The sequence below is a fragment of the Tupaia chinensis genome, unplaced genomic scaffold (assembly GCF_000334495.1).
Source record: "Tupaia chinensis unplaced genomic scaffold, TupChi_1.0 Scaffold143654_1, whole genome shotgun sequence".
Lineage (NCBI taxonomy): Eukaryota > Metazoa > Chordata > Mammalia > Scandentia > Tupaiidae > Tupaia > Tupaia belangeri.
In genome coordinates, this window is record NW_006203502.1 from 379,286 (window position 1) to 406,422 (window position 27,137).

General features: G+C 37.4%; 1 protein-coding gene and 1 long non-coding RNA gene across 2 annotated transcripts in view; one reads left to right on the forward strand and one right to left on the reverse strand.

Moving 5' to 3' along the window:
• LOC106733402 (uncharacterized) overlaps positions 1-27,137 on the reverse strand; it is a 61,357-nt gene that overhangs the window by 2,340 nt on the left and 31,880 nt on the right. The gene's annotated exons all lie outside the window — the stretch shown is intronic.
• ZNF529 (zinc finger protein 529) lies at positions 20,317-21,691 on the forward strand. Its single transcript, XM_027766771.1, is given in 6 exon segments — positions 20,317-20,544; positions 20,546-20,865; positions 20,867-20,897; positions 20,899-21,208; positions 21,211-21,489; positions 21,492-21,691. Coding segments are annotated over 6 exon segments (1,308 nt in total). The 5' UTR covers positions 20,317-20,376.

Genomic DNA, 27,137 nt, shown 5'->3' on the forward strand with positions numbered 1-27,137 from the left:
GCTTAGCAATTGTGGATAATACTGCAGTGAATATGGATATATATCTTTCTGACCCAGTATTTTCCTATCCTTTGGGTAAATACAAAGGAGGGATTACTGTGTTAAGTGGAAGTTCTATTTGTCGGTTTTTGAGGATCTCCATATTATTTCCATAATTTCTATTTTCGTAGCTGTACCAATTTACATTTCCACCAGCAGTGTAGGAGGGTTATCTTTTCACCACAGCCTTACTAGCACTTTGTCATTCTTTATTTTCTTGATGGAGAGCCATTCTTACTGGGACAAAGTGGTATTTCATTGTGGTTTTAATTTGCATTTTCTTTATGATAAGAGATGTTGAGCATTTTTTCATAATCTTTTTGGCCATTTGTATATCTTCCTTAGAAAATTGTTAGTTCAACTCAGCTGCCCATTTTTAAAATGGGGTTCTTTTTTTTTTTTTCCTTTGAGTGAGTTGCTGGAGTTCCCTGTATATTTTGGATATTAATCCGTTATGTGAAGTATAGTGCAAGTATGTTCTCCCATTCCAAAAGTTTGTTTGTTTGTTTGTTTGTTTGTTTTGGCCCTCTTCTCCCCTCCCACCCCTAGATTTTCTTTTCACTCTAATTATTGTTTTCTTTGCTGTGCAGAAGCTTTTTAGCTTGATGTAATCCCAGTTGTCTATTTTGGGTATTATTGTCTGTATTGTCTTATTTAAGAAATCTGCCTGCTCTAGTGTCTTTAAGTGTTTCCCTTGTGTTTTCTACCAGTAGTTGTATAACTTGAAGTTTTACATTTAGATCTTTGATCCACTTTGAGTTGACTTTTGACGGGGCCATGCAGGCAACACAAGCTGGTAAGGATGCTGCCTCCCATTCTAAGGCAAGGCCTGGACTGGGAAGAAACTGAGGCAAGGCCCGGTTTACGAGCCCTCCCTTGTGTCCTTGAACTGGCCGGTATTCAATTTCTCTGCCGTGAGTTTTACTGTTATTACGGTACCCTGCAAGGGTAAAACATCACCCCCAACAATTGCAATAAAGCCAATTAGTGCTCTTGTAGGAATGTGGTTCCCTAAGACTGACAGGAGGATCAGGAAGTTTAAGACTCCCCCACCTGTCTGTTTTTAAGCCAAAATTAACATATAGATTAAGTTAGTATAAACCAAATTAGCATTAGAAGCATATGTAGACTGAGTTAGTTTAAGGTTAGTTTTACTTACATACCCCTTGTTAAAGCTACAGGCCAAAGTTAACTCACACTAGCAAAGTCAGCACATTCACCACATAACAGAGACTCAGAGATAAAACAAAAGAACTCACTAATTGACAAGACTCAACAAACAAAATGCAGGAACCCACAGATTTATTAGAGGAAAAAGCCTGGATGGGACAACAGAATAAACAAAGCTGAGGGCTCCACAGAAAGATTAACCATTTTAGCTGGGAGTTCTTATCTAAAGCAACAGGTAGCTTTCAACTACAAAGAGTTTCTCATCTATGTGCTGTTGACTATGAAAAACTGCTAATAAAACATCCTGTGTTGTCTCCGGAGCTACAAGATCATCTTCCTTTCCCATATAAGATCATAGACTCATCCTCTATTGTTGTAATGTATAGATAGTCCATATATTAACTGTGTCTTTACTTAGCAAGACAAGATTTCCATCTAGGTCATTGTAACCAGCAACGTTATCGCCCTGGCCCGGGACTGAAGTTGTCAAACATCCTGCAAGCCCCCTCTTCAAAAGACTCTTCCCAGTAATCAAGATCTAAGAAGAAGATACAGCAGACAAATGGACTTCCTCATCCTGAGAACTGTGATTGACTTTACCTGAGCTAACAAGACAAACAGCATGTTTTATAATTATTGCTTCCATGCTTTGTATACCCTGTTCCTTAGAGTAAATCTTTTACTGCCCCTCACCCATTTACTTGCATGTATCACATTTTCAATAAAAAGGCACGATGATTCCTAGCAGTTGTCACTCCTCAGAGAGCGATCTTTGAGGTGTGTCCGGCATAGGACGTGCATGAAAGCATCGAGGCCTCTGTCTTCTATTCACCTTTGCTGCCTCCGTCGAGATAACCCACCCACGCCGAGGCTGGACCCCGGCAGACTTTTGTTGATGAGAGATAGGAATCCAGTTTCATTTTTCTGGAGGTGGCTATCCAGTTCTTTCAGCTTTATTTGCAGAACAGACTTTCTTTTCTCCATTGGATTGTCTTGTGCCCTTTGTCAAAATCACTTGCCTGTATGTTTTGGGATTTATTGCTGAATTCTGTTCCATTGGTCTACACATCTGTTTTGGTGCCAGAACCATGCAGTTTTTTGGTTATCACAATTTTGTATTTTTTTTTTTAGAGTTCTTTTGGCTATAGGGTGCATGCCTTTGCTGGAGAAACAGAGAAAGACAAAGAGACAGAGGTGAGAAATCACCCCTTAGGGGAAATGGCCACACCATTATCCTTTCTCCATTCTCCTCTCAGGATTTTGGGCACACACTCACATGTGCCTGGCAAGATTTTCGAGACACTGGGTCTAGAACTTGAACTGTGGTCAACTATGTGGGAGTCCAGTGACATAACCATTACGCCATCTGCTGGTCCCTGTTTTGAGATCAGGGAGAAATGCTTCCTACTTTGTTCTTTTTGCACAGTATTGCCTTGGTATTGATACGGGGCCTTTTATGATTTCAGACAAATTGTATCATTGTTTTTTTCTATTTCCTGAAGAATATCTCTGATAATTTAATCAGGATTACATTGAATTTGTTAATTAATTTGGATAGAATTGACATTTTCATCGTATTGATTTTTCCAATCTAGAAACATAATGTCTTTCCACTTTTGTTTATCTCTTTTTTCAATTTTCCATAGTTTGCCTTGTAGAGGTCTTTTACCTCTTTGGTTAGTTATAAGGGTGTTTCTGTTTGTTGGTTTTTGTGGCTATTGTAAATTGGATTGCTCTCTTCAATTTTACCTCAATTTTTTTCATTGTTTGTATATGAAAACACTTTTTATTTTTTGCATATTGATTTTGTATCATGCTGCTTTACTGAATTTATTTATCATTTCTAGGAGTTTCAATCTTGTTTCGTGTTGTTGCTCTATTCTGGCTTTCAGTTCTTCCTGATTCAGTCTTGGAATGTTGTATATGTCCGAAAATTTGTCAAGTTCATCTAGGTTTTGTAGTTTGTTGACATAAAGTTGCAGGTAGAACCCTCTTATGATCTTTTGAAATTTTTTTTTTTTGGAGAGGTTTTCGTTATAGGATGTGTGCGCTTGCCAGACAGAGAGAGACATAGAGACAGAAAGTGAGAAATCACCCCCCAGAGAGGATGGGTATGCCACAGTCCCTTCTCCTCCATTCTCCTCTTGGGATCTTGGGCACACACGCACATGCGCCCGGCATGAGTTTTATAAGCCACCGGGTCCGAGACGCGAACTGCAGTCGACTACGTGGGAGTCCAGCGACATAGCCATTATGCTAACTGCTGGTTCCCATGATCTTTTGAATTTTTGTGACATCTTTTGTTATATTGCCTGATTTACTACATATTTAATTTATTTAGCTCCTTTCTCTGTTTTATTTGGTTAGCCTAGCTAACGGTTTGTCAGTTTTTATCTTCTCAAAGAACTAACTTTTTGTTTTCTTTCTTTCTTTCTTTATTTGGAGAGATTTTTGCTATAGGGCGTGTGCCTTCGCCAGAAAGAGAGTGACAGAGAGATAGAAAGCAAGAAATCACCCCCCCAGGGGGGGGGGATGGCCATGCCACAATCCCTTCTTCTCCATTCTTCTCTCAGGATCTTAGGAATGTACACACACGCACCCAGCGTGAGTTTAAGCCACCAGGTCCGGGACTCAAACTGTGGTTGATTACATGGGAGTCCAGCGACATAGCCATTATGTTATCCACTGGTCTGAGACCAGCTTTTTTTTTAGTTAATTTTTTTTTTAATTTTCTTTTTCATTTATTTCTGGTCTGATCTTTATTATTTTCTTTTTTTCTAGTATTAGAATTTTTGTTGTTGTTGCTTTTCCAGTTCCTTGAGATGTTTCATCTCATTGTTGTGTGAACATCTTTGAATTTTTTTGTTTTTATTTATTTGCACTAATCGCTGTAAACTCTCCTTTTAGGACTGCTTTCACTGTGTCCCATAGATTCTAGTACAGTGTGTCTCAGTTGTAATTTGTCTCAAGGAATTTTTAATTCATTCTTAATTTCCTCAGTAGTTTGGAAGTCATTCAGGAGTAGATTTTCTGTTTCTATGTATTCATGCATTTTTGGAGGGACTTTCTGTTGTTGATTTCAAATTTAATTCTATTGTGCTCAGAGAGTATGATGGCTATAGTTTCTATACTTTTATATGTAAAGACTTGTTTTATGTCCTATTATGTGGTCTGTCTTTGAAAATGTTTAATATGGGGTTGAAAAAAATGTGTAGTTGAGGGAAATGTATTATAACTGTCTGTCAGGTCCATTTGATTTATGGTATCATTTAGCTTCTGTGTTTTTTTTCTTTATTTTCTGTCTAGATGACCTATTCAGAATGACAGTGGGGTGTTGAAATCTCTAATAATTAGTGTGTTGCAGTTTATCTCTCTAGCTCTAGAATATTTTATTCTTGTATTTGGGGGCTCCTGTTTTGGTTGGGTGCATAGATATTTATAATTTGGTGAATTAATTTCTTTAGTTCTATATAGTGTTTTTGTCTCTTTTTACAATTTTTACTTTAAAATCTATTTTGTTAGCTATTAGTTCTCCAGCCTTGTTTTGGTTTCTGTTTGCATGAAATGCATTTCTTTGAATGTCCTTGACTTTCTTTTTTTTTTAATAATTATTTTAAAATTTTTATTATCTTATTTTTTAATTGTTTACAAGGCACGTATGAAAGAGAGAGTGAGTGAGAAAGCAAGACAGCAAGCCACCAGGTCCAGGACTCAAACCACAGTTGACCTTGTGGGAGTCCATCACTTTAACCACCACACCACTTGTTGGCCTCAGCTGTTGACTTTCAAACTCTATATGTCTTTATCAGTGAGATATGTTTATTGTACGCAGCATATAGAAGATTCTTGGTTTTGTTTGTTCGTTTTATCCATTTAGCTAGGCTCTGTTTTTTAAATAGAGAATTTAATCCATTAATAGTTAATATTTTAATCAATTTTTGTGGACTTACCTTTGCCAATTTGTTAGTGATTTTCTTAGTTTTTTTATCTCTTATTTCTATTTGTCTCTTTTTAATTTTCCTGATATAGTATTCTCTTCAGTACTTCTCTCTTCAGTACTTCTCGAGCAGCTGGTCTAGTATTGGTTAATTTTTTCCATTTCTGTTTATCTGAGAATGATTTTATTTCTCCTTTCATTTTGAAAAGTAATTTTGCCAAGTATAGAATCTTGGTTGAAATTTTTGTTCTTTTAGAGTTTTGAATATTATCTTCCCATTCTTTCCTTCACTGCATTGTTTTGGTTGAGAGATCTAATGTCCACCCAATAGGATAACCTTTGTAAGTAAGTTGATACTTCTCTTTTGCCAGTTTTAGAATGTTGAATTTGTCTTTGAGTTATACCAATCTAGCTATGATGTGTTATGGCGATGATAGTTTTATGTTGATTTTGTTTGGTGTTCTTTGTATTTCCTGGAGCTGGATGTCTGAACATTTCTCTAGATTTGGAAAGTTTTCAGCAAGTATTTCATGGTGTAGATTTTCTATACCTTTATCAGATTCTTTGCCTTCTGGAATACACACTATTTAAATATTTTGGTGTTTAATAGGGTCTAATATTTTCCATATGTTGTCCTTTTTTTTTAATTGTAATTTTTTTCTTTCTTTTTTTTTTTTTTTGGTGGTTTTGCCTAAGTCAGAGGTTTTGTCTTCCAATTTAGAGAGTCTGTGTCTGCATGATCTTAATCTCCCATTAATACTTTTGAGGGAGGATTCAATTTCCTGTATTGTAGTCTTCATTCTCCAGAAGTTCTGGTTGATAATTTTTTAAAAATTAATTAATTATTTATTTGCAGTCATTCACTGTCTTCAGGTGGACATATCCTTTCAGCCTCTCTGTTCCCAAAGCAGCTTGGGCTGAGCAGGGGATGCCTAATGCAAGGCAGTAGTTGTGTGCTGCGTGCTGTGCAGTATGTGGGCTTGGGAGTAAGGTTTCTTTGTACCTATCTGTGGGATGGTAGGGGAGCAGGGAGCCTTTTTATATTTTGATATGTCTAAAGATGGAATTATGCAGGCTTATTACCAAATGTTCAGTAGTTTAAGGAACATACAAAGTAGAATTTTAGTAATTACCTGTAGTCCTACCATCCAGAAATAATCAATCAATAATTTAGTATACATCTGTTTAAACTGTTTCTCTGGATGCGTTTTTAAATATTGATTCTGTCCAGAGGAATCATACAAATTTGTTACATAAAGGAGACAAAAATCACATTTTTCACACTTCTATGATATACATATACCAGAAAATATCAAGTCATTATGTGATTTAACAAACTTAAATGTTCAGAGCATTTTGGAATCATATAGACATCAAATAAACAAGTACCAGAGGAACAAACTTTGGTAAGTCTGTTCAGAGTTTAATATTTTTTTTTAAGTTGTGGTTTCTTTTGGAGGACATAGGAATAAACTTTGAAACTCAGGTACCATACAGAAACCCTGTTATGTAAATTATACTTAAGAGAACTGTTTTTAAAAAATTATTATAATAAGATGATAATACTTTAAAATACATATGCACAAAGTCTCTGTGTTGGACAGAGGAACAAGACTGAACCTTTTATTTTATATTTTTGGAGTTGGTATATAGAGAAATTGTGGCAATTCCAAGGCTCTTAGAGTTCGACCAGTTTATACTAAATCTATAGTTTGTCAGGGTTCCTCAAAATCACACAAAGGTATCATGATTTGCCAGAAGGACAGAACTCAGAAGACCTGTTACTTACATGGTTATGGTTTATTACAGTGCAAGAATACACATTGAAATCAGTAAGGGGAGAGAGAGAGAGAAAAAGAGAGAGAAAGAGAAAGCAAGAAAGTAATCCACCAGGCACATTGGCATTTATTGCAACATTATTCACAATTGCTAAGACATGCCCAAGATCCCGAGAGGAGAATGGAGGAGAAGGGATTGCGGCGTGGCCATCCCCTTTGGGGGGGTGATTTCTCGCTTTCTGTCACTCTGTCTCTCTCTGTCTGTCTGGTGAGCACACACGCCCTTTAACAAAAACCTCTCCAAAAAAAAAGAATATAAAAAAGTATGAAAACATAATAATGAATATACAAGTTTCCATAATCTATGGGACACCACAAAAACAAAAACAGTCATAAGAGGGAAATTCATAGCAATTAGTGTACATAAGAAAAAGATGGAAAGGTGGTAAATAGACAACCTCACATCAAGCTTAGGGAATTGGAAAAGCAACAGCAAAACAAAAACAAAAACAAAAACAAAACAAAACAAAAAAACAGGAGAAAATAAATAATAAAGATCTGAACAGAAATAAATGCAATAGAAAATAAACGAACTATACAGAAAGTAAAATCTGGTTCTTTGAAAAGATAAACAAAATTGATACACCACTAGCAAGATGTATTAAGAGGAGAGAAAGGAACCAGATAAATCAAATTTGCAATGAAGCAGGCAATGTAACAACAGACATAATAGAAATATCAAACATCACTAGAGGATACTATGAATAACTATACACCAATAAACAAAATCTGAATGAGGTAGACAAATTCCTAGACACATATAATCCACCAAAATTGAGTCAGGAGGATATACAAAGTCTGAATAGGCCCATAAGAAGCCAGGAGACTGAATCAGTAATAAATAACCTTTCAACAAAGAAAAGCCCTAGTCCAGATGGCTTCACCTCTGAATTCTACAAAACGTTTAAAGAAGAGTTAACCCCCATTCTACTCAAGTTATTTCTAAAAATCCAAAAGGGGAGGACTCTCCCAAATTCATTCTACGTCACCCTTATCCTTAAAACAGACAAGGCTAGGACAAGGAAATCTATAAACCATTATCTCTAATAAATATAGACACAAAAATTCTCAACAGGATACTAACAATTTGTCTCCAACAACATATAAAAACGATTATACATCACAATCAGGTAGGGTTTATTCCAGGGATGCAAGGATGGTTCAACATGCATAAAACTATAAATGTAATACACCATATTAACAGAAAGAAAGAGAAAAAACATATGATCGTATCAATTGATGGCAGAATAAGCATTTGATAAGATACAGTATCCCTCATCATCAAGACTCTTGGCAAAGTCAGCATCCAAGGATCATTCCTCAAAACAGTAAAAGTTATCTATGAAAAACCCATAGCAAACATCATTCTGAGTGGGGAAAAGCTGAAAGTTTTTCCACTAAAAATTGGTACAAGACAAGGATGCCCACTTTCTCCACTCCTTTTCAGTATAGTACTGAAAATTCTCACCAATGCAGTCAGAAAAGAGAATAAAATAAAAGGCATTCAAATAAGAAACGAGGTGAAATTCTTTCTATTTGCAGATGACATGATTGTGTACATAGAAGACTCAAGGGTATCTATGAAAAAATTCCTTTAAGTAATAAATGAATACAGTAAAGTGGCATGATACAAAATTAACATACAGAAATCTGTAGGATTTCTATATACGAACAGCAGACAGACTGAAATAGAACTGAAGAAAGTAATTCCATTTACCATAGCCACAAAAAAGTATAAGACATCTAGGAATAATTTTAACCAAAGAAGCTGAAGACCTCTAAAAGGAAAATTATGGGAATCTTAAAAAAGAAATTAAAATGACACAAAAAATTGGAAGGACATCCCATGTTCCTGGATTGGAAGAATTAAAATAATCAAAATGACAATTCTTCCCAAATTAATCTACATATTTAACACAATCCCAATCAAGATGCTAGAGACATTTTTCACAGATTTAGAAAAGAATCATACAGTTTGTCTGGAATCATAAAAGACCTTGTATTGCCACAGCAATTCTGCACAAGAGTGGACTTGGAGGCATCTCACTCCCTCGCCTGAAAATATACCATAAAGCTTTGATAATCAAAGCAGCATGGTATTGGTACAGAAACAGACAGGTGGACCAATGAAAAATAATAGAGACCCCAGAAATAAACCCCCAAACATACAGACAACTGATTTTTGACAAAGGATACTAGTCAATGTAGTGGGAAAAGGAAAACCTCTTTAGCAAATGGTTCTGGAAAAACTGGATATCCACCTGCAGGAAGATGAATCTGAACCCCTGTCTCTCACCATTGACAAAAATCAAGTCAAAGTGGATCAAAGATCTAATCCTAAGACTTCTAACTATAAAACTACTGGTGGAAAACACTGGAAAAACTCTGGGAGACATTGGGATAGGCAAAGACTTCTTAAATAAGACCCTTCCCACCCTGGGACTAGCAGTTGGTGTAATGGTTATTTCACTGGACTCTCCCATGTAGTCGACCACAGTTCGAGTCCCAGATGCAGCAGCTGAAACTCATGCTGGGCACATATGCATGCATTCCCAGGATCCTGAGAAGAGATTGTGGTGTGGCCATGCCCCCGGGGGTGAGTTCTCATTTTCTGTCTCTCTGGTGAGTACATCTGCCCTATAGCAAAAACCTCCCCCCTCAAAAAATAAAAATGAAAAAAAAAAAACAGCTCATGATGCATTTTTGCATAGAAAAAAACAGAAGAAATATGTTGTGACTTTTCTGACAATCCAATATATGTAACATGAGATTTACTGTCTTAATAATTTTCAAGTGTATAGTTTACTGACATTAAAAACATTCACATTGTTGTGTAGCCATCACTACCATCCTTCTCAAAAACTTCATCTTCCCAAACTGAAATACTATACCTACAGTGGCACTTCTCTTTTCCTTGTGTGTATATTATGTAGATATTTTGTTGGTAGTGCCATTGGAAATTACATATAAAATCCTAAATTATAACAATTTATTTTAAATTGTTGCCAAATTAATTTCAGTCCTATACAAAAAATTACTACTTTAAAGTTATGCTCTCCCTTTATATTATTGAGGTAAAATATTGTCTCTTTGTATATGTCCATTAATATAAATGTATAACACCTTTTATATATTTATCTTTAAATTCAGTACAAAACTTATAGGGCAGTTATAAATGAAATTCTATCATACTGGTTTTTATATTAACCTATGTATTTACCTTTATTGTAGATTTTTATATCTTCATATGACTTCAGGTTACTGTCTTACACCCTTTTGTTTCAATTTGACTGACTCCCTTTAGCATTTTCTGTAGAGCGGGTCTAGTGGTAATGAACTCCCTCACCTTTCCTTTATCTGAAAGTGTCTTAGTTTTTTCTTAAAATTTTAAGCAAGCCAAGCTATGAAGGAGAGACATTGTATGTCCCCATTTAATATATACCGAGTGTCTGCACTCTATGACTGAAGCTAATTGACTAAAGGATATAGAAAGAAACACAGTATATGGATGTAAATACCAGATTTAGTGTGTGTGAAAGAGTAGGGTCTGAGGAAGGACGTTTAGAAGAAAAATAGAGAAAAGGGAGGGATTGCAACATGCCCCCCCCAGGGTGTAATTTCTCACTTTTTCTCTTTCTGTCTCTCTCCAATGAATGCATGTGCCCTGTGGCAAAAAATAGACACAGACTGGTCAACAGATTAAAAAATAAAACAGGAGCCTTCTATATGCTGCTTTACAAAAGCAAAGCAAAACAAAACAAAACAAAAAACACTAATAAAGACATACATAGACTGAAAGTGAAAGGCTGGAAAAAGATATTCCATGTAGAAACCAGAAAAAGATTGGAGTCATGATACCAAACAGAGTAGACTTCAAGACAAAAACTCTTAAGATGACAAGGAAAGACACTACATAGTACTAAAAAGGCTAGTTCACCAAGAAAATACATTTATAGATAATATATGCACCTAGCACTGGAGCACCCAAATACATGAAAGAGAGTTCTAGATCTAAAGGGAGAGATAAACTGCAACATATTAATTGTTGGGAATCATAACACTCCACTGTATCCTCTGGACAGATCATCTACACAAAAATAGCAGAAATATTAATAAATGAGATAGAGAATAAAATATACAGAAAATAAACCAAACCTGGTTCTTTGAGAAGATAAAATTGACACATGGTTAGTTAGACTAGTCAAGAAGAGCAGAGAAAGGAACCAGATAAATAAGCAATGGAACAAGCAATATTACAACAGACATAACAAATACAAAAGACCATGAGAGAATACTATGAGTGACTGTGCACCAGAAAACAAAACCTAGATGAGATGGACAAATTCATGGACATGTATAATTACCAATGTTGAACCAGGAAGAAATAGCGACCCGAATATACCAATAATAAGCAATGAGATTGAATCAGTAATATAGTCCCCCAACAAATAAAAACCCAGGTCCTGATGACTTCACTTCAGTATTCTACAAAACTTTTAAAGAAGAGCTAACCCCAATTTTCAAACTATTTCTAAAGATCACAAATGAAGAAACCCTTCAAAATTCATTATTCAAAACCTCTATCATCCTGATCCCCTAAACAGACAAGTACATAAAGCAAGAAAACTACCGACCAATATCCCTGATAAATACAGGTTCAGAAATTCTCAAGAAGATTATATTCAACAACACATTTAAAAAAAAAAAATCTGCCCCATGACTTTGTAGGCTTTGCAGGGATTTAAGAGTATTTCAACATATGCAAAACAGTAAATGTAATAAATAATATTAACAGAAGGAAAGATAAAAACTATATCGTATCAATCCATGCAGGAAAAGCATTGGTAAAATACAACAAACATCTCCTCATGATTTTTTTCTTTTTGGTGAGGTTTTTTTCCATAGGGTGCATGTGGTCGCCAGAAGGACAGAGAGACAAAAAGCGAGAAATTACCCCCCAGAGGGGATGGCCATGCCAAAGTCCCTTCTCCTCCATTCTCCTCTCAGGATCTTGGGCACACATGCACATGTGCCCGGTGTGAGTTTAAACCACCGGGTCCGGGACTTGAACCACTGTTGACTACATGGGAATCCAGTGACATAGTCATTACACTAACTGCTGGTCCCTTCAAGGTACTTTCAAAGGATATTCGATCATGCTACTGTTGGACCTCTCATCAGAAACAACCCAAGTACGGAAAGAATGGGAAAACATATTCAAAATGTCAAGTGAAAAACAGTTTCAAACAAGAATACCATATTTGGCAAGATCATCCTTCATATGGCAAGAAAAACCTGAAACATTCTCAGATAGACAAAACCTGAAAGAATTTACCAACACCAGGCCAGCTCTTCAAGAAGTTCTGAAGAGAGTGCTACACCAGGAAAACTAAAGACAGAAATAAGAGCACAAGAAAATGACCGAGTAAATGGTCAACCTAATGGTAGAGACAAGTCATGAAATGTCAGTAATAATGTTGAATGTTAACATCCAGGATTTAAACGGGAAGATCAGACCACAGTAACACTGCGAATTTAACAAAAGAGAGACTAATTACATGAGACTTAACTGGTGAAATAGAATTCTGTGACTTTTGACTAAAATATTACTGATTTTCTTCTATTCTTTGTCTTCTAGATTTTAGGATTTTTGTTTTCTTTTGAGTTGTTAATAGGTTCAACAATTTGTTAAATTTTCTTTTTCTTTTTTTTTTTTGGTCTACTCAAAGTCTACCAATTTTAATGTTGGAACATAAACTTTTCTCCGTTCCTGACCCCTCTGCAATTGGAAAATATTTGTGAGCATTTTGTGGCAGAATGGTTATTTGTGTAAGTTCAATAATAGAGTAGTATTTATTGCCTTGCATCAGAAATGGAATTTTATTGGACTTTGTGCAAATAGACCAAATTGAGACTAAACTTTTTTTTTTTTTCAAATAAGTTCGCTTATACCCCTAGTAAAAGGAGGAATGAAGAGAGGAAAAATGGTTTCAAAATAGAATTACGGTGCACTTGTCACTGGAATTTAGCTTTGTTCATATTTTTAATTTAGTTAAGAACTTTTATGAATCAATAAAAGGTAAAAAAATGTTTAGTATGGGAGGGAGGGGAAAGGAGAAGAAATAAAGTAAAAGTATGTTTGACAAAGGTGAAGCTATTCGCTGCTGATGATGTTTATAGTAATATCTTTGTCTTGACTGATGTGCATGGTATTCATGCTGGAAAAAGAAATATTGTACACTATAAAGAGATATGTGATTAAAATAAAAAAACAATTCCTCACTGATGATTTTTTTTGAGAGGTTTTTGCTATAGGGCGCGTGCACTCGCCAGACAGACAGAGAAAGACATAGAGACAGAAAGCGAGAAATCACCCCCCAGGGGGGATGGTCACGCTGCAATCCCTTCTCCTCTATTCTCCTCTCGAGATCTTGGGCACGCATGCACACACGCCCGGCCTGAGTTTTAAGCCACTGGGTCCGGGACGTGAACCACGGTCGACTACGTGGGAGTCCAGCAACATAACCATTACACTAACTGCTGGTTCCCCTCACTGATGATTTTACTTTTTTCTTTTTTTTTTGCAATTTGAAATTCTTATCTCAATCAATATGTTTTTCACCTTCTCATTCGTCCATATTTATTAGTTGCCCTCATGCTCTTTGGTAAAATTAAAAAGTAATTCTAAGAAAAGAAGCAGGACGATTGTTTATGCTCTTTATGTTACAATATCTAATTAAATGCTGCAAATGCTATTCTTGAGGTTTTCTGACCTTTATGTCTTATTGACTTACTGATTTTCATTATTTTAGTGTACTTTAGCTTACCAGTTTATTTTCGCTGTTCAGTTGTGTATGATTTTTGGGTAATCATTATGATGGTTTCTGTATATTTTTTACTTTATCTTTTTATCTTTGTTTATTCTTGTTTTCTGACAAAAGCCTTTTCAAGATTCACCCCATAATCTTCCTAGCTCACTTGAATTGGTTTCAAGTGTAGTTTTATTGTTGTTGTTGTTGTTGTTTTAGTCTTCTGTTGGCTTAACATTTTTTAGTATACATACATATGTTGGTTCTACTATTGTCAAAGTGGTGGTCTGCCTTAGCTCCCTCAAATGATTTATTTTTTTACATGACCTCATTAATATAAAACTTTACTACTTTCTGGCATAACAGTCCAGGCATATCTTGTACCTTCTTTACTCCAGATCATTATTCAAACATTTGTTCTAGAATTTCTGGATCATCAACTGGCTTATTGCTGCAGACTTGGTAATAGGCATAGTACTGATATTTTTGCCTCATGAAAAAATTTTTTGAAAATTTTATCTTTCCAGCAAATTGGTCTTTTTTTTTTTTTAAAGAGGTTTTTGCTATAGGGCGCATGCACTCACCAGATAGAGACAGAGAGACAGAAAGAGAGAAATTACCCCCCAGGGGGATGGCCATGCCGCAATCCCTTCTCTTCCATTCTTCTCTTGGGCGCTTGGGCACGCATGCACACGCACCCGGCATGAGTTTAAGCCACTGGGTCCTGGACTTGAACCGCGGTCGGCTACATGTGAGTCCAGTGACATAGCCATTATGCTAACTGCTAGTCCCTCTTTTTCATTTTTTTTATAAGTTTTGGTGTTAGATTTTTATATGTATTTACCTAGAAATTAATTCATTAGTCTACTTCACCAACTTTATTGACATAAGAATCTTGAGGGGATGGCCACACCAGTCTCCATCTTCCTCTTTGAATTTTGGACACACACAGTGCTAGGTCCAGGACTCAGACCATGGAGTCGACCTTGTGAGATACAGTACCTTAACCAGGCCACCTTCTTGCCTCCAAATCTTGTAACTTAAAAAAAAATACTCTTTTTATCAGTTCTTTAACAATAGGTATCATAATTTAAAAAAAATGTGTGAAGAGACTTCAAAATTTCACAATAAATTGAATTCAAGTACAATTTTTTTCAGATATTTTTGCTATAGGGCACATGTGCTTGCTGGAGAGACAGAGAGATAGGGAGACAGAAACTGAGAAATCAGGGAATGCCTTTCTATATGGGAGGCTGCTTGCAACTGGAGGATGTGCAGCAGAGACCCGTGCTCATCCCCTCCCCTAATTGCCTTTGAACTCTCATTTGTGTTGCTTGGGACTTTGAGAAGACCTTTTGACCCTCCCAGCCCCATCTGGACACCAATTCCTGTGCAGGGAAACTTAACTGCAAAGAGACTGTGGCTTATCCCCTCCCATGCACTCTAAACTTTAAGATTTGATTGTTTTCTGAAGTGGACAGTGTACAACATATACCATATGATCCTCTGTTCCTAAATTAAAACACAGCAACTCAGTCTCAGCAATACCTCTTCTCTAGAAATGGAAGACTTTGAATCATCCAAGATCAGTGACGACAGTGCAGGTTTCTGGTAAGCATCAGGGAGGTAGAGCAGCAGAGAGATCACCAACTAAGTATTGCTACATGCCTTTGAACACTCAAAATTAACTCGAAAAATTTAGGAAGGAACATATAAAGCACCAGATGACTAGAAACCATCGCAGAGGCATAAGAAATAAGAGCAACCAAAGAAATATTTCTCCCCATGGGGTCGGCAGTTAGCATAATGGCTATGTTGCTGGACTCCCACGTGGTTGACCGTGGTTCAAGTCCTGGACCCAGTGGCTTAAACTCACGCTGGGCATGGGTGCGTGCGTGCCCAAGATGCCGAGAGAAGAATGGAGGAGAAGGGATTGTGGCATGGCCATCCCCTCTGGGGGGGGGGGGGTTTCTCACTTTCTATCTCTCTGTCTCTGTCTGTCTGGTGAGTACACGCGCCCTATAGCAAAAAACCTCTCTCAAAAAAAAAAAAAAAAAAAAGAAATATCTCTCCCCCAAGGGAAAACATCAATTCCTCATCATCCACAAAAAACATAATGGAACTCATAGAAATGTCAGTTAAACAATTCAGAATATTTATAGTGAAGAAACTAAATGAGATGCAAGAGGAAAGAGACAATGACCTTCAGGAGATGAGAAAGGCCTTTCACAATTTGAAAGAACAGACATAAAAAAGAATCAAGCAGAATTGTTAAAGATAAAGACTGTGATGCAGGAAATGAAAACCTCCCTCAAAAGTATTAAAAGCAGATTAGATCACACAGAGATCTAATCTTGAATATAAAAGACAAAACTTATGACCTAGAAAGAATTATCAAAAAGACTGATAAAACAGCCAAGAATGAGGGCAATATATTGAGAAATACTACATATCTTTAAGTGCCTAAACATTTGGAAATCAGTATCCCAGAAGAGGAAGAAAATAAGGGCATTGATTATTCCATGAAATCTGGAAGAAAATTTCCAAACCTAGAGAGGCATTCACATATCCAGGCCCAAGAAACACAAAGGACCCCAAATAGAATCAACCCAAGGAGATTTCCAAGACACATCATAGCCAGATTGGCCAAAACCACAAATACAAGATACTAAAATTGGCAGAGGGAAACCTCAAGTTACTTATAAACGGTATCCCATCAGGTTAACATCTGACCTCTCACCGGAAACAATGCAGGCAAGGAAAGAATGAGGAAATATAATCGAGGTGTTAAATGAAGACAGTTTCAACCAAGATTACTATACCTGGCAAGATTATCCTTCACCTGGGAAAAAGATAAAAACATTCTCAGATAAAACACGGAAGAATTTACCAACTCCAGACAAGCTCCTCAAGAAGTTCTGAAGGGAGTGCTATGCCAGGAAAACTAAAGGCAGACAGAAGAGAACAAATAACAACCAAGAAAGTGGCTCACTTCATGATTGGAACATGTGCAAAAACATCAATAATATTGAACATTAATGGATTAAATTCTCTGATCAAGAGACACAGACTGGCTAAATGAATAAAAAAAAAAATCAATCAAACAAACAAACACCAGAAACTCTCTCTCTGTTGCCTACAAGAAATGCACCTTATGGATAAAGACATACATAAAAACTGAAAATGAAGGACTGGAAAAAGACATTCTATGTGAACGGAAATCAAATAAGGACTGGAATCATGATTCTGTTTTCAGACAAAATAGGCTTTAAGACAAAAACTGTAAGAAAAGACAAGGGCATTATATAGTAGTAGAAGAGCTAATTCACCAAGGAGACAGTGCTTACGGACCAGCAAATGGTGTAATGGTTATGTTGCTGGACTGTCATGTAGTCAACCACAGTTTCAGTCCCAAACCAGGCAACTTAAACGTATGCCGTGCACATGTGCATGCGTGCCCAAGATCCTGAGAGGAGAATGGAGTAGGGATTGTGGCAAGGCCACCTCCCCAGCGGGTGATTTCTCATTTTCTGTCTCTCTGTCTTTCTGGTGAGCACACATGCTCTACAGCAAAAACCTCTTTAAAAAAAAAAAAAAAGACATAATGCTTATGAGTATCTATGCACCCAACTCATCTGTAGTACTTTCCATCTTAAGAACACAAAATATACATTTTCCTCACCCCTATATGGAACCTTTTTAAAGATTGACCATATGATAGGGCACAAATCCAGCCTTTACAGACAATAATATCCAAAATAGACAAGTGTGATCACATTAGATCGAGAAGTTTCTGCATAGCAAAGGACACCATAATTAGTGTGAATCAACAACCCTTGGAATGGGAAAATATTTTTGTAAACTGTGCATCAGATAAGGGACTGATAACCAGAATACATAGAGAATTCAAGCAGCTTACCCAGAAGAAAATGATTAACCCAATTAAAAGATGAGAAAATAAGCTGAATAACTCTCTAAGGAAGATACACAAACAGCAAAATAGCATATGAAAATATGTTCAACATCCCTCATCATGAGGGAGATGCACATCAAAACTACAATGAGTACCTAGCCCCAGTCAGAATGCCAAAGATTAAAATAAACAGAAATGGGACCAGCAGTTAGTGTAATGGCTATGTCGCTGGACTCCCATGTAGTCAGCCATGGTTCACGTCCCGGATCTGGTGGCTTAAAACTCATGCCGGGTGCGTGTGCGTGCGTGCCCAAGATCCAGAGGGGAGAACGGAGGAGAAGTGATTGTGGCATGGCCATCCCCCTGGGGGGGTGATTTCTCACTTTCTGTCTCCCTGTCTCTCTCCCTCTCTGTCTGGCGAGCGCACATGCCCTATAGCAAAAACCTCTCCAAAAACAAACAAACAAACAAACAGAAATGATAAGTGTTGGGATGTGGTGAAAGGGGAACTCTCCCATTGTTGATGGGAATGTAAATTGGTCTAACCACTGTGAAGAACAATATGGAGGCTCCTCAAAGACTTTCAAATAGAACTACCATATGAACCAGAAATTCCACTCCTAGGTATCTACACAAAGGACAGGAGAAGCTCAGTCAGAAAACTACTTGCACATCTATATTTTTGTGACATTATTCACGATAGCTAAGACATGGAACCAACCCCAATGTTCACAGACAGATGAATGGATTCAAAAAGTGTGGCACATATACTACATGGAATACTATTCAGTCATAAAAATACAAGACTCTGGAAGGAGAGTGGGAGAGGGGAAGAGTGTAGGACAGGAAATTTGGGAGGGGGGCCGGGAATAGAGAGATAAGACATTTGTGGGACACAGATATGATTTATTACCTGTTGATGATTACATGTATAGTATTCTCAACTGGGATGGACTGAGTTATATATCATTCTGTTTAAAATCTCTTTACAATCTGAATGATGTATAGCAGTTCATTGTATAAACAGTAAAAGTAATGATATATATATATATATATATCAGCAGTTAGTGTAATGGCTATGTCGCTGGACATATATATATTACCTGTTGATCATAACATGTATTCTCAACTGGACTGGTCTAAGGTGTATTTCATATTGGGTATATTCTTATTGCAAGCCAAATGATGCATAGTAGTGAAATGTTTTTAAAAAATAAGTGTAACTTTAAAAAGGAAAAAAAAGAGAAATCACCCTTTGGGGGTATTGTCACACCACAAACCCTTCTCTGAATTCTTTCGTGATTTTGGGCATGCATGCACACGTGCCTTGCATGAGTTTCAAGCTGCTGGGTCTGAAACTGTGATCTTCCATGTGGGAGTTCAGCACCTTAATGACTATATCACCTGGAGGCCTGAAGTACAAGCACTGTTGATGCAAAAATTTTGATTTTCAAGTCACTATGTTTGGGACTCAAACTGTGTAGTAAGCCATATTGGATCCACCTATCTTAACCACACCACCATACTTTTATTCCTAGATTCCTTTATCTATTGATTTACTTTTTCTACAATTATCATGTACTATATTCCTGGGACTTGTTATTAATTGTCAGGCTTACTAAAATATTAATGCATTTGTTCTTGTGGAGTTTAAGGAGTAATGAAATACATATAGACAAAATAGAATATAAATACACAACTTGAAAAATGGATTGAGAACAAGGAACCTAGATATTGGTACAGAGGCATAAATAGGAATTTACTTAGGGTCACCTAATATACCCTTTCAAAGTATAGTTAACTTTTTGACCTGAACAATGAGAAGGAGCTGAAATGAAAAGAGCCTCTTTAAAAAAAAAAAAAAAAAAAAAAGAAGAAGAAAAGAAAATAAAAGAATTTATTTATTTATTATTACTATTATTATTTTCCATTTTGATCAGGGAGACAGAGAAAGAGAGAGGGAAAGTGAAAAGCAAGCCACCAGGTCTGGGACTTGAACCATTGCCAGCCATGTGGGAGTCAAGCACTTTTAACCATCACATGTTGCCCCCCAAAATGCCTTTTTGTGAGAGATGAAATATAACTAAGTGATAGGGAATGTGTTTTGACCTAGGAAGTGGAGAGAAAAGATTAGGAGAAAGGGGACAGTGGATTATAATGAAGTCCTAGAAGCAATACTTACTATCCAAAAAAAAAAAGATATAATTGTAGAGAAAAAATAATAGCACAAAGTTGTTCATATAAGTTATCAATTTTTGATCTGCATTAGCAGTATCTCTACAAGAGTCTTAAGATCAGATTTTGTATAGATTTTTATTCAGTTTTTCTGGCTTGGTTCCTGAATGTCAGTACTTACCAACAATCTTACCAGGTGACAATTGACACCTCATTTAGATTCAGTGACTCTGTTTTTCTTCTCATAAACATCACAATCTTAATGTTACACTGTGATCATTCTTTGAATTCTTTTCTCCAGATTTCATAACAGTATTTTAAACCTTGACTTACATTGTGAGTTGTTTCCAATTTGTCTTCTCTGTTTTCTAACTGTTGTTTTTGTGATATATGAAATTTTTTTTCCCTTTCAGATTTAGAGTCATCTGTGAGACAAAGAGTTTTTTATCTGTAAGAAAGAAGATTATTGCAAACAATTGTTCTCACTGGGAGGTGATGGAAAGTAGCAAATTTATTTGCCTTGAAAGCATTATTTTCAGAAATGGTAGGCAAAGCAAAAGCAAGATTGATGTACAAGGATATTAAATGGGATGTTTCAGTCAAGTGGTAGTCATCTCTGGAAAAGTGCCCAATTACAAAAATTGCCAATCTCTTACATTAACTTCAGAGAACTTATAACAATGAGAAGCCCTATGAATGTAAGTATGGGACAGTTTTCAATTCTGACTCAAACTTTGATGGATATAAAAGAATACCTACTGATGAGAAAACCTATGACTGTAATGAATGTTGGAAAACCTTTGAGATAGATAACTCACATACACAACTGAATATTTATACTAGTGTGAAGCCTTACAAATATATGGAATATGGGAATACTTTTAATTTACATGAAAAAATTAGTGTACTACAGAAAATTTATAATTATAAGTTCTATAAGTGTAAGGAATATGGAAAGACCTTTGGAAGAGTTGGAGAAATTACTTCAAGGAATTTATAATGGTGAAAAACACATTTTGTGAGTGCACATTTTGTGGCAAGTCATTTGGAGTGCATACACAACTTACTCAGCATCAGAAAATTCATACCAATGAGAAACCTTACAAATGTATGGAATGTGGTAAGGACTTTAGATTTCATTCATGGCTTACTGAACATCAGAGAATTCATACTGGTGAGAAGCCCTGCAAATGTATACACTGTGAAAAAATGTTCAGAATTAGTTCACAGCTCATTGAACATCAGAGGATTCATACTAGTGAGAAACCTTATGCATGTAAAGAATGTGGGAAGGCTTTTGGAGTCTGTAAGGAACTTGCACAACATCAGAGAAACCCTATGAATGTAAATCACGTGGAAAGGACTTTAGAAATAATTCTTCCCTGACTAGACACCAGAGAATTCATACTGGCGAAAAACCCTATAAATGTAAAGAATGTAAGAAAGCTTTTGGAGTAGGTAGTGAACTAGCTAGACATCAGAGAATTCACAGTGGTCAGAAACCGTATGAATGTAAGGAGTGTGGGAAGTTCTTTAGACTTACTTCAGCCCTTATTCAGCGTCAGAGAATTCATAGTGGTGAAAAACCCTATGAATGTGAGGTTTGTGGAAGGCCTTTAGATATAGTTCAGCTCTTACTGAACATCAGAGAATTCATACTGGAGAGAAACCTTATGAATGCAAGGCATGTGGGAAGGCTTTTAGGTATAGTTCATCCTTTACAACGCATCAGAGCATTCATACTGGCAATAAACCCTCTGAGTGTAAGGAATGTGAGAATTCCTTTAGTGTACATGGGCATCTTACATGACATCAGAAAAAATAGACTGGTAAGAAGTCATTGGAATGAAAGACCTTTTGTTTCTGATTTTCACTGGGAAACCCTGTGGATTTAATACATAATCAGAAACATATCCCCCTTTTAAAATCTGTTTCTGGACTTTATGGCCATTTTGTATTTTTTTAGAGAGATTTTTGGTATAGGGCACATGCACTCACTGGAGAGACAGACAGAAAACCAGAAATTACCCTGGGGGGGATGCCCATGCCACAATTCCTTCTTCTCCATTCTTCTCTTGGAATTTTGGGCAGGCATGTACACAAGCCTGGCATGAGATTTTTTTGTTTGTTTTAAGAGATTTTTGTTCTAAGGGCGTGTGCGCTCACCAGAGAGACAGAGACATAAAGCGAGAACTCACCCCCAGGTGGGATATCTGCACTTTATCCCTTATGCTCTATTCTCCTCTTGGGATTTTGGGCATGCATATACAGGTACCCAGCATGAGTTTTAAGCTGCCAGTACAGGACTTAAACTGTGGTTGACTACATAGGAGCCCAGCGATTTAACCATTATGATATCTGCTGCTCCCAGCCATTCTGTATTTAAAAGTAGAATTCCTTGGTCAAAGGTGATAAATATTTATAACTTTTTTTTTTTGGAGAGGTTTTTGCTATGGGGCATGTGTTCTTACCAGACAGAGAGTGAGAGACAGAGACAGAAAGCGAGAAATCACCCCCCAGGGGGGATGGCCATGCCGCAATCCCTTCTCCATTCTCCTCTCGGGATCTTGGGCACGCACGCATACGCGACTGGCGTGAGTTTAAGCCACTGGGTCCGGGACTTGAACATGGGAGTCTAGCGACGTAGTCATTACATAACTTTTTATATTAATTAACATTCCTATTATCTACTGACATAGAATGGTTCCCATTAGTTTATTCTGAAATGTGTGGGATGCAGGACCAGTAGTTGGCCAAGACCCATGTCACCAGGAGATACATTGCCAGCTGGAGCCAAAAGGAACAAAATGAATGGAATGGATGAAATGACACCAGGATGTTGGACTAGTTAAATTGTACAATACAGTGCTGTTCAGCTGCAATCCCACACTATTCTTCAACCAAAAGGAAGAGTGAGTCTGAAATCAATTCACAGATCTTCAGGGCTTCCTCCTTGGTTTCAAAGGACAGGGACACTGGCTTGGTTTTAACAGTCCTGACAACTCCTGCTTAGATCTTTGAGAGCAGGGTCATCTGGAAGCTTGGAGATAGAACTCCTGCCTGACAGAACTGTGAGGGGAGGAACCCCACAAAGCAAAATCAAAGAAGTGGGACCACTAGCCCAGCAGTCACTGATATGGAACCATCAGCTCAAGTTTGTATATATGTTGTCAGAGGGGTGCCTGTGCTTGCCAAAGAAAACAAGGAGAAAACCTGCCCCCAAGTGGAGCACTGTCACACCACAGATCACTCATTTCTCTATCCTGTCAGGATTTGGGGCTTACATGCACATATGCCTGGTGTTTTTCAAGGTGTCAGGGCCAAGATTTGAACCACATGGTTGACCATGTGGGATATGGCTCTCTTAACCACTGTGGCATGGGACCAGACATAAAGGGGCTTATTCTTTGTTCTCTCTCTCTCTTTTTTGTTTTGTTTTATTTTTACCATAGGATGAGTGTGCTTTCCCAAGAAAGACAGAAAGAGAGAAAGTGAGAAATCACCCCCCAGAGGAGATTGCCATGCTGCAATCCTTTCTTCTCCATTCTCATCTCAGGATTTCGGCCACACATGTACATGTGCTCCACATAATTTTCAAGCCATTGGGTTTAGGACTTAGATCACAGTCAGCCATGTTGGAATCCAGCACGTTAACCCCCATGGTACCTGCTGGCCCAGAGGCTTATTCTTAACCCTAAAGACCTAATGTATTTTTGCCTTGCTAGGTTTTGGACTCACTGGCACCCATCACCCCTCTCCAACTTCCCTCTTTTGTAATTGTAATGTCTATCCTATGTCCCACCACTGTAGTTAGGAAGCTCATAACCTGTTTGACTTCACATGTTTACTGTTGAAGATGAAATTTGCCTCAAGATGAATCATTCCTCTAGGTTCACCCATTTATTATTTAGATGATATTTTCATGAGACTTTAGGCTTTAAAACTAATTTAAAGTTGATGATTCCAACATCAACTGAAATCTCTCAGTTAAGTCTTTGGAGAATGTTGAGATGAACCAAGTGTATTTTTTATGCAATTATTTCAAAAAATTCAAAATGGATAGTAGACATAATTGTACAACACACAACTATAAAACTTCTAAAAGATGACATAGAAAATAATCTATATGACTTTGTTATTGGCATATGATTTTTTAGATACAACTCCAGAAGCATGATTCATGGAAGGAAGACTGCTTAAATTATACTTCATAAAAATAAAAACGTTTGCTGTTTGAAAGATATTAAGAGAATGGAAAGACTAACAACCAGCAGGAAGAAGATATTCACAAACCATCTGATAAAGAACATAAATATAAAGTGTAGAAAGAATAATAAAAACTCTACATCAGAAAATAGCCTAGGGCTAGCAGATGGTGTAGCCGTTATGTCAGTGGACTCCTACATGGCTGACTGCAGTTCGAGTTCTAGACCTGGTTGCTTGAAAATCACATCGAGTGCATGTGTGTGTGGGTCCAAGATCCCAGGAGGAGAATGGAGAAGGGATTGTGGCATAACCACGCCCCCCGGGGGGTGCTTTCTAATTTTCCCTCTCACTGTTTCTGTCTGTCTCTCCTTGGCAAATGCACACATCCTAAGGCAAAACCCTCTTTTAAAAAATTAATAAAATAGCCCAATTTAAAAAACATACAAAGGATCTGAACAGATACCACTGAGTAATTCAATACCTACATAATGGGTATTTCAAGAAGGTGAAAAGATTGGGAACCAGCAGTTAGCGTAATGGCTATGTCGCTGGACTCCCACGTGGTTGACCGCGGTTCGCATCCCGGACCTGGTGGCTTGGAACTCATGCCGGGCGCATGTGTGTGCGTGCCTAAGATCCCTAGAGGAGAATGGAGGAGAAGGGTTTGCGGTGTGACCATCCCCCCCGGGGGGTGATTTCTCGCTTTCTGTCTCTCTGTGTCTGGCAAGTGCACGCGCCCTATAGCGAAAACCTCTCAAAAATAAAAAAAAAAAAGGTGAAAAGATGAGTAAAGACATGGAAAATCTATTTCATAAATTCCTGTCTAAAAACTGTCAAAGTCGAGGGAGAGAGCAGACATCCAGATCCAAGAAGTACAAAGGACACTTAAATGGCAAAAGTCAAAGACAAAAGTGTTGCAAAGCATCAAATTACTTATAAAGGATACCCATCAGACTGACCTCAGACCTCTCAGTAGAAACCATGCAGGCAAGGAGAGGATGGTAAGACATATTCAAAATTCTGAAAGAAAACCAATTTCAGCCAAGAATACTGTATCTGGCAAAACTATTTTTTCAAATTAGAAGGAGAAACGAAAAGACTCCCAGATAAAAGCAAATGAATTCACTAACACTAGATTGGCTCTTCAAGAGATAGGAGAGACCAAGACCCTCTGACCAGACTTCACCTCCTGCTCTTCAGTCTAGCTAGGAGCCAGGTTAGAAGACCCTACTTGTTCTCTCTGTGTCTTTCCATCTTTCTCTATTTTAATTTTTTTTAACTTTTAAACTTAGCTCTCTGCTGGCCTTTTGTCTTTCTAATTCTTCTTCTTTTTGTTATTTTTTATTTTTTGGAGAGGTTTTTGCTACAGGGCTCGTGTGCTCGCCAGACAGACAGAGACATAGAGACAGAAAGGGAGAAATCACCCCCCCCAGGGGGGATGGTCACACCGCAATCCCTTCTCCATTCTCCTCTCTTGGCACGCACGCACACGCGCCAGGTGTGAGTTTTAAGCCACTGGGTCCGGGATGGAAACCACCAGCGACATAGCCATTACACTAACTGCTGGTTCCTTTGTCTTTCTAATTCTTATGTTTCCTCCTGCTCCCTAAGGATAAACCAATCAACAACCATCTGCATCTCAGTTAAAACCAGACCCTAGAGCACTGCGCAGTTTTCTTTCTCTCTTTCTTTCTTTCTTTCTTTCTTTCTTTCTTTCTTTCTTTCTTTGCTTTCTTTCTTTCTTTACTTTCCTTGCTTTCCTTGCTTTCCTTGCTTTCCTTGCTTTCCTTGCTTTCTTGCTTGCTTGCTTTCTTGCTTTCTTTCTTGCTTTCTTTCTTGCTTTCTTGCTTTCTTTCTTGCTTTCTTGCTTTCATTCTTGCTTGCTTTCTTGCTTGCTTGCTTTCTTGCTTTCTTGCTTGCTTGCTTGCTTTCTTGCTTGCTTTCTTTCTTGCTTGCTTTCTTGCTTTCTTGCTTTCTTTGTTGCTTGCTTGCTTGCTTTCTTGCTTGCTTGCTTGCTTTCTTGCTTGCTTTCTTTCTTGCTTGCTTTCTTGCTTTCTTGCTTTCTTTGTTGCTTGCTTGCTTGCTTTCTTGCTTGCTTGCTTGCTTTCTTGCTTGCTTTCTTTCTTGCTTGCTTTCTTGCTTTCTTGCTTTCTTGCTTTCTTTCTTTCTTGCTTGCTTGCTTGCTTTCTTGCTTTCTTTCTTTCTTTCTTTCTTTCTTTTCGAGGGTTTTGCTATAGGGCATGTGCACTCGCCAGAAAGAAAGAGAGAGACAGAGAGACAGAAAGTGAGAAATCATCCCCCGGGGGATGACCATGCCACAATCCCTTCCCCTTCATTCTCCTCTCAGAATCTTGGGCACGCATGCACATGCACCCAGCATGAGTTTAAGCCACCAGATCCAGGACAAGACACTTTATAGCCAGAGAGACCAAAACCACAAAGACAAGATACTAAGACTGGCAAGAGAAAATCATCAAGTTACCTACAAAGGATATCCCACCATACTAACATCATACCTCTCATGGAAACAATGCAAGCAAGGAAAGAATGAGAAAATATATTCAAAGTGCTAAGGAAAAATACCATTTGAACCAAGAATACTGTACCCCACAAGATTATCCTTCATATGGGAAGAAAAGACAAGAACATTCTCAGATAAACAAAACCTGAAAGAATTTACCAGAACCAGGTCAGCTCTCCAAGAAGTTCTGAAGGGAGTGCTATATCAGGAAAACTAGATACAGACACACAGAAATAAGAGTTCAAGAAACAACTAAGAGAATGTCCAACTTAATGGTAAGGACAAGTCTAGAGTTGGATGTTGTCTTCCAGAAGTTAAACACAAAGATCAGATCACAACAGAAGATAGATTAAATACATGAGACTGAATTGGTGAAATAGAATCTTATGACTTTTGACCAAAATATTACTGATTTTCTTCTATGCTTTGTTTTCCAGATTTAAGGATTTTTGTCTTTTCTTAAGCTGCCAATAGGTTCATGTACCTACTATTTGAACAGAACCCTAACCTGTTTCCTGGCTTTAAGTTT